Source organism: Primulina tabacum, chromosome 5 (genome assembly GCF_025594145.1).
Source record: "Primulina tabacum isolate GXHZ01 chromosome 5, ASM2559414v2, whole genome shotgun sequence".
In the NCBI taxonomy this organism is placed as follows: domain Eukaryota; kingdom Viridiplantae; phylum Streptophyta; class Magnoliopsida; order Lamiales; family Gesneriaceae; genus Primulina; species Primulina tabacum.
In genome coordinates, this window is record NC_134554.1 from 2,434,514 (window position 1) to 2,442,981 (window position 8,468).

The 8,468-nt window shown below is 33.5% G+C and overlaps 1 protein-coding gene and 1 long non-coding RNA gene across 2 annotated transcripts; both read right to left on the reverse strand.

The window, feature by feature from the left end:
* Nucleotides 1-313: 313 nt before the first annotated feature.
* LOC142545421 (trehalase-like) lies at nt 314-3,848 on the reverse strand. The gene is made up of 11 exons (XM_075652609.1): nt 3,185-3,848; nt 2,910-3,029; nt 2,710-2,825; nt 2,492-2,592; nt 2,309-2,418; nt 2,088-2,160; nt 1,819-1,992; nt 1,535-1,622; nt 1,063-1,162; nt 649-862; nt 314-580 (listed from the first exon to the last, which is right to left on the reverse strand). The coding sequence occupies exons 1-11, from the start codon at nt 3,730-3,732 to the stop codon at nt 494-496; spliced, it is 1,731 nt and encodes a 576-aa protein (XP_075508724.1). The 5' UTR covers nt 3,733-3,848; the 3' UTR covers nt 314-493.
* A 2,777-nt stretch (nt 3,849-6,625) lies between these two features.
* Nucleotides 6,626-8,195, reverse strand: LOC142544560 (uncharacterized). Its single transcript, XR_012820060.1, has 3 exons — nt 7,214-8,195; nt 7,026-7,142; nt 6,626-6,884 (listed from the first exon to the last, which is right to left on the reverse strand). It is a non-coding gene; the product is annotated as an uncharacterized LOC142544560 (long non-coding RNA).
* Nucleotides 8,196-8,468: the final 273 nt, after the last annotated feature.

Genomic DNA, 8,468 nt, shown 5'->3' on the forward strand with positions numbered 1-8,468 from the left:
CAGTAATGAATGTTGCAGAATATCATTCTCCATCAAATAAATTTGGGAATTAAGGTTCTAACTTTTGTGGGAATAATATTATGCAATTTGGAAGAATTTTAAAAATAGCCCTCAGTCAATGGACAGATAATGAAAGGATGATTCTGGGAAACTAGCTCCTTGGAGATTGGGATGTGAGTTTTCATTATTACATTTTCAATAACATTAAATCTTCACAGTTTAAGATAGTTCAAAGATAAATTTCATTTAGATTTGTCCCTGAAATCTCAATCAAAGTTCTAATTTGTGTTTCAAATGGAAGATGAATTTAGCATGTAAAGATTGGACTTGATTCTCATCACTTAAGAATTCGCCTGGCGTGGAGATGATGGACGCTAAGTTCAGAATTTATGGATTCAACAATTGCTTTACATGTACCAGTCACACAGCACAGCATGTGAACCTATCTCGACTCCTAACCCAGAATTAAGCCGCAAATCTGTGTGTTTCTTGTTCATGAGAAGTCTAATTTTCGCTGTTCAGGCCATCCAAACTCCTCCAAGAAAGCTAAAACAACTCCATTTGACCACCCAAAACCAGTCTGCAAATGAGAATGGAAGTCAAATAGGAAAGTGTTCGAAGCATGAGATATTGACATATACTACTTACTTGGGGTGCATATTCACCGCCGCCTCCGAAGTCTCCACATTTCTGTACATCATATTTTTCATGCATTGTCCCTGTTCTCTTGAAAGCTTCGTAGTTTGTTCTCATCCATTTCACTGCAATATCTTCAGCAACAACTTTTGCTTCTTTAGAACCAGATCTCACAAGCCCTTCAACTATCATGTGTTGAAGCGGCGCCCAGCCATTCGGAAAATCCCTGATTATTTAAGCTACAACTATTTAGATTTGTAGCATCACCTCGTGGAAATTAAGTAACACAAGTTCATGAAAGTCGACATATATTCAAGTTATCCATTGCTCGAGTTAAAGTCAAGCCCGCGACTTGTATGTAGCTCGGCTTCTTTCAAACTCTAACTAGTTATTCTTTATAAGAAAATGTTAAATCAAAGTTTTTACCATTGTTGTCCTGATTTTGTCAAAGAAGTCGCGATCCCAGCTGGATAGATGAGCCCTGAACTTTGGAGACTTTGCACTACAACATCCACGGTCTTAACATCTTCATGCATGCACAAAAACTACATTAGTATCTAATCATATTATACTTAAATGCTAGAAGTAGCGAGATTGAGAACCTCAAAGTAAAGAAAATGTTTATTTTTGAACGATGTCATGGTCTCTCATGTCTGAGGCACAAGAATCTGTGAAGTGATTATAAGAGTGGGAGATTCTCCCACCTAAAAGACTAGTCTTTTGAGCGCGTTTAACTTCTCCTATCCATTTCGGCTTAAGATATTGGGTATGCTTGTTAATAACTAATGCAACGAAAGAGGGATTTGCAAAGGCTAGCTTTGGGTTATTGTCGATGTTTCACTGGTGAAAATTCCCTATTGTGAAGCGACAGTATATCATAAACAGAACAAAGAAAAACCTGAATTGAATGATTGGATCCACAAGGGAATGAAGTTCGAGGCTAGCACTTTCTTATTCTGATTTGAAGCATTCCATATGTAAACGTCCTGAACACAAATAAAATATCAGCAATAAATTTTTTTAGAAACAACATGCGGTTTCCCTATTTGTTTGAATACAATCTTTCAAGGGAGTAGTATAAAAAATTAATCATAAAAACTACCCTAAACCTCCTTTAATTATTTCATTGAAAATCGTTTATCGTCCGAAAACAAGGAAATATTCAAACCTAAGCAACAGCACCTTTGATTCTATGTACAGCGAATCACTCAGCCAATAATCGAGCCATTGTCCCATCTCCGCATTCCACAAAATTGAATTTATGGCCTTTCTTCTAGCCTCCGCTGAGTCTCTAAAGCGTGCAGCTGTTCTAGCATTCCCAGTAATACGTGCCAAAGATGATATGTCAAGTTCCATCTAAGGAGAAATGGCACAAATTAAACCATATGATCACAAGAAAATTACAAATTACTGAATGAACCGATATGAACTGGTTCTTTTATAAATCTTACCTTGAGAATGAATGCATTCAAATCCACTGGTATGATGGATGTCGTAGCTAATGTTGTAAGATCAAATCCATTCCTTCAAAACTAAACTCAGTCAAATATAAAAAACCAATGGCCAAAATCACAAGGCCTAAACAAGACAAATATATATACAGAGGGCCATGTAAAAGATTATATTTTGAAATTTCACACTGCTAAAATTCATACACAAACTAAACATTGACCTCATCCATCTACTGCTAAAGTCCCAACCAGATTCTGCAGCTGATGCCAATTCACGATAAAGTTGTGTTCTCTCACAACTATTTGAAAGCTTGGAAGCCGTTTCCCTATCCTGAAGAAACACAACCAATTCTTTTATATTGTGAATGTATAATTTCAAAAAGTAAAAATAGATACTTTCGTACAATGTTTGATGACTCTGGCCTTGGTTTATCCCACATTGCATAATAGCGACATAATGCGTGACTTGAACCTTCTGCATCTTGTATCATCACCTTATGCATCCCTTCCCACAATACCAAGAACAAGAGTCAAACTCGTAAAAATACTCATGAGATATATATGCAACAACATACATTAATATATATATCCATCGCGGAAGAGATTAAGCATTTATCAATACCCGAATTCCAAAACTGGTGCTCCTTGAGCAATGCCGGAAGGGATTTTAGAACCAACTTGTAATCACGTGTCCGATTGTACACATCCATGACCATGGAACTCAGGAGAGGAGGTTGGCTGCAGACATGAGGAGTAATAGGTAGAAAAGTAACAAAAAGGTGATGATATATTGATTCAATGATCAATAACATGTATGTATACCTCCTGTTAGTGTAATAAGCCCTTGCACCATTCGGAACATAGCCGTATTCCTCAACAAGTGAAATAAGATTATAAATAATTCCTCTTGCAGTATCATACATTTTACTAGCTAACAACCCTCTGCATCATCACACCAACAAAAAAAAAAACAAGTTGTCAATCGGATTGAACCAAATAGAAAGTAACCAAATTTTGTTCACATCTTTTAAATATGTGTGCGCGCGCGCGTATGTCTATGTGTGTAGTATAAATTAAGGGACAAGTGCTACACAAACCTTATAACCCAATAAGAATCCCAGTAATAAACCTCCCTGAACCGTGATCCGGGAACCACAAGCGGGTTTCTGAGAGGCAGCAAAGTATAGAAGTCGGTTCTTTCGAAAACCCGATCCGAAACTTTCCTGCTCAGATTCTTCCAAAGAGAATGCACTTCCAAAGCCCACTCCCTCACCTCCATGTTCTCCACTTTGAGCAAAAATTCTTCTGGTTCCGCGACGAAATCCTCCGGCTTCACATGCATCAAACCCTCATCTGCGTCACCATTCAAATATTCCTCCATGAAACTATTCAACTCTTTAACGGTAACCGAACCATTCTCAGTTCTCGGAAGCTTTTCGAAAGCTTCTACGGTGACGCAGAGATCCTTCTTCAATGACAGATCAACATAGGATTTCGGATCAAATTCCGTTTGTTGCGCATGAATCTTGAATGCAGTTTCTTGGAGGCGTTCAAGGAAAGTGATCAATGGAGTCGTGGGGATTACCGGGCTCGAATCTTTACATGACTTTAGGCATGTTTTTGATCCCTTGCTACACATGATCATTGCTATCAATTTATTGTTATTGAGAAAACAAGAAGAAAGGCTGTATGTGAAATAAAAATCAATGGAGATTTTGGAGCAAAATTTGCTTGGAATCTTAAGGATAACAAGTGCAATGCTGTATACATAGGTATCTTCCAACCAGAAGATTGTGTCAAATCTGTTCATATTTATAATAAATAATAATAATTTTAATATAAAACATAATATTTTTGCTGATTTTTAAGATAATATCCAGCTCACAAGAATTTGTATGATAGTATATATAGACTGGTGTACGTGTTTTATACGCAAAGAATTGGGCGTCAAAGAATGATATTATGTACGTGAGAAGACGAGTTCTTACGAGGATCTGAGTCATTTTGACGTAATCCGGTTTGGATTACTGCTATATTTTATTTTCCTCGTATATATTATAACTACCTCTGCGACTTTTGCATGTGATTTCACCTTTCAACTTTCTTCAAATATTTTATGGGATTCAGAAAAGCATGATAACTTGTATACTGGTTTTATATCTAACACTATTTACTTATATTGTATTGGTATAAGTAAAGAAAATTTCATTTTGTTTTTGTAATTTATATTTTTTAAAATCATTTTATTGATCGATTTACGATCTTAATATATTAATTTGTATTTTTCAATTTTAATCATTTTTTATGGTAGTGATGACATAACATAAGAAAATGATAGCACAACACCAAAAATCATGATTTGTCACCAAAATTCTTTGCGTGATGCTGTGCATAGCTGACTCTTTCGATATAACGTGAATATTTTGATAAAAAATGACTAAAAAAATACAATAAGTAGACTAGTCTATACATTGATCAATAACATGATCATAAATAAAAAAGAAAGTGCAAATTACATTAAAAAAATATATAAATTCCCATTAGTAAATTATCATATTGACTTTTTTTTTTGTTTACAAAACAAATCAAAATTTCTTCCTTATAATTACCTTTCTGTGCACAATGTCAAAAAGGCAACGTGTTTGATAAATTCCCACTCACAAAGAAAAAGTAAGAGTAATACGTATTAATTAATTAATCCATAACAGTTTGTTTGCATCTTTACATTGTATTTAAATTGACTTGACACCCAGGGCTTGGCCCAATAGTCTCGTCGAAATTCCTCATGTATTGACTCAAGTTTGAGTTTTCCTCACTCCCGAATTAGGATATAAAAAAAAAGTGACTAAAATTAGGTATATAAATGAACTAAACCGTTTGTGAGTTATTCGAAACTCGATTCGATAAAAACTCGTTTGAATTTGTTTAATGAAGCTCGTTAAAAAAAACAAGCTAGAGCTTTAAATATTCAGCTCGTTAGCTCATGAACATGTTCATTGATAAATTCACGAGTCATCTCTTACATGAAAAATAATAGTTTTGATATTTGATTTATTGATTTTGAACATTGTTTATAAAATATATAGAAAAATCTATTAAATTTATTTATCATAATAAATTTACAAATTTTAATAAAAATATTATATTTTTATTTAAATATATAATTTACTTTCAACGAATTTAATGAATATTTATATTTATTAATTTCGTTTATGCTCGATAAAAATTTAAATATATATATGAGTCATTAATATATTTGTTAAATAAAACACATGTTCAATTTTATTATAAACAATTCAAGCTTAGACAACGAAAAAATCCAACCCAATACATCCTTGACTAAAGTAAAACAGAAAAACCATGACGTACAAAATATTCGGAATCATTTTTGTTTGCATCCAACAAAATTAATGCACGTGATACGATGACGTATGAAAGATTCGGGTCTTACAAGTTTGTCCTACAATATATTTTTCGTATTAAAAGTGAATTGATTTAATAAACTGGAATTTAATTAAAAATGTAATACGAGTTTTTACAACATTATTCTTAAATGAATAATAATAAAAAGATTTTAAAAAAGGAATTGGCATATTAGATAATAAAATTTAAACAACATATATTGAACGTTACAAAGACAATTTAACTTCGTTATAAATTTGATTATTTGATATCAATTTATATTTGGCATCGAAGGAAAATTATAAATACACCAACGTAAATTGATAAATACTTCTGAATAAATTTTTTGTTACGAACAAACATATGTATTACACATTAAAAAACCAAACTCGTTTTCAATGAAGAAAAAGCCGAATTTCGATTAGTTGGATTGGAAAATTATATAATAGATTTTTAAGACATGATCACATCATGTTACAACAATGACGATGGTACATATTATAGGCAAAAGGAGGGGTGTTCATAAGTCGATTCGGTTCGATTTTCGATTTTTTATTCGGTTTTTTGGTTTCCGATTTTACAAATATATAATAAGATATCCAAATCATTTTTCCGGTTCAGTTTGATTCGGTTTTCTTACGAAATGGTTCGTTTATTTCGGTTTTGATACAATTATTTAAATTAATAAGATAAATATATTGTAAAATATAATATGTTATTTTTCTAAATTATTTTTTAGTAAAATATTTAAATATAAAGTCTAAATGAATTACATAAACAACAATCGATTAAATATTATTCAAAATAGTTCTCATTTACTGATATGATCTAAAAAAATATATAATAAAAATAAAATTATTAATTTAATGAAATTTCGATTTTTTCGGTCGATTTGATTTTGACAAATATAATTCGAAACCGAACCAAATAAATTTCAATTTTAACATTTATATCTGAATTATAAAATTCGATTTTCGGTTCGATTCAGTCGGTTTGGATTTTCGGTTTTTTCGGTTTTATCCAAAGTTTGAACACCCCCTGGCAAAGGGACATAAAGTTCATTTCCTGAAATTATTATTTTATGGACATATTCCCGTTTTCTGCCGGAGGAGCCGAATGGCATTTCAAAGTGAAAATGCAGCAAACCCCGACCAGGCCGGGAGATTCTACGTTATACTGTAAGTTACACTCGGTGTAGCATTCACCCTTCGTTTGGTGCGGTACCCACGGTACACAAGCCGCATGGATTTGTGTTCATTATCCGAACATAAAACACATACATTCCCGTTCAAAAATATAGTAGCACGTAACAAGATATTGAATCAGCCAAAAACCAAGGACACCCATATTCTATCTCTGACCTGTCCCTCGATCAAAAGCAGTGTGCTGGATAACCTATACAACAGATAAGTGGACATGAAACTACTGCCAGTTGAGCATAATATATGAATGTTAAAATAAAGGCTAAATGAGAACGACATAGGGAAGCACAAGATGTAGGTGGTTCTGAGTAATGAACGATGGACTGAAACTTACAACTCTCCTCCGAACGATCTTGTCAACTGGATTTCTTCTCGAGATCACATGGGGTGCAAGGAGAGGTACAACACTTACACACCCGACATAGAGCTGTCGTTTAGATTAGTCCCGCTCCTGCATGTGAAGGACTGAGTCTTTAAAGTAGTTGTGCAAGCAAGAATAGAAAATAAAGTCAAGTCACTCACGATAATCAGGGTAGCATCACGACTATCTCACGACACCAACTCCTTTAACACACTTGAACAACTCCCAAAAGAGGCCAAAGTTAGTTACACTCCACGTATTATCTCTATGCAAACAAGTGTCTCACCAGGAAGTCCACACTAAGTCATAAATTTGATATCCAATTTTCATCCTAGGCTTAAGAATCCACCCGATGCTACAACCATACATCTAACCGAGAGATGGTCCGTGACATTTACAACCATTAACACGAGAGAATCATTTAACAAATATGTACCAAGCAGCAGCCATATGTAAATAGCATGCCACTGAAAATGACGGTTTATACATTTTATGTGAGTTGGGAGTGAATATACATGAATTCTGGCATGGAACTGATCTCTTTCAAACTAAATGCATTTCCTACATATTTTTAATGATGTAATACAAATAAAACCACGAGGTGTATCTCAACCTGAGAATCACATAACCAGCCTTCACAAATCGTATGTAACAAAATCAAATGACGCTCAAAAGAAAGAATTCATGTGAAGTAGGCACCTGGCTGAAAGCTGAGTTCAAATTCAAGTTTAAACTCGATTAGAAGCTTGAAAAGTTAGATATTTAAATGCGTCTTTTAATAGTATCTCCCTTCGATCTTGGCCAGATATAATCGAGCCCAAGTTTCATAAGGTACAAACTATGCCTCATTTATAAATTGAAAGCTCAAAATCCATGAATGAAAAGTTTTCGTAGCCATTCAAGTTCAAATAACGGAATCAAGCAAAAAAATACACAAATAATACACACAATACAAGGTTTTGGCATCTTCAAAAATTGGTACCTTAACAAAATATAAGAATCAAGAAATACACATCCAAGTACAGTAAAGGTAAATAATTTATCGGTGTTGGGGAGAGGTCCGCCGATGTTTGGAGAAGACGGAGAGAGGAGAATGCCTGGAGATCTTGGGAGATGGGGGCAGATGAGATAATAGACATGAAAAACGAGGCCACAAAGGTCATTACCTAAAGTTCGGAAAAAAAAATTTGATTAGTATTTAAAAAAATTATAATCCATCGGATGCTTCTGCTTTTGAACACTTTAATGATAATTATTATCAACATTTTTCTATTGGTTTATTTTACAATATTAGTGTTCTTATTTTATTTATTTTTTTGCTATTAAAAAGTTGAGAATAGGTATCTAATTTTTCGAATAAAAAATTGAAATGAGATATAGTTCACGGTAAAATTGAATGAGTAGGTCTTTTGTGAG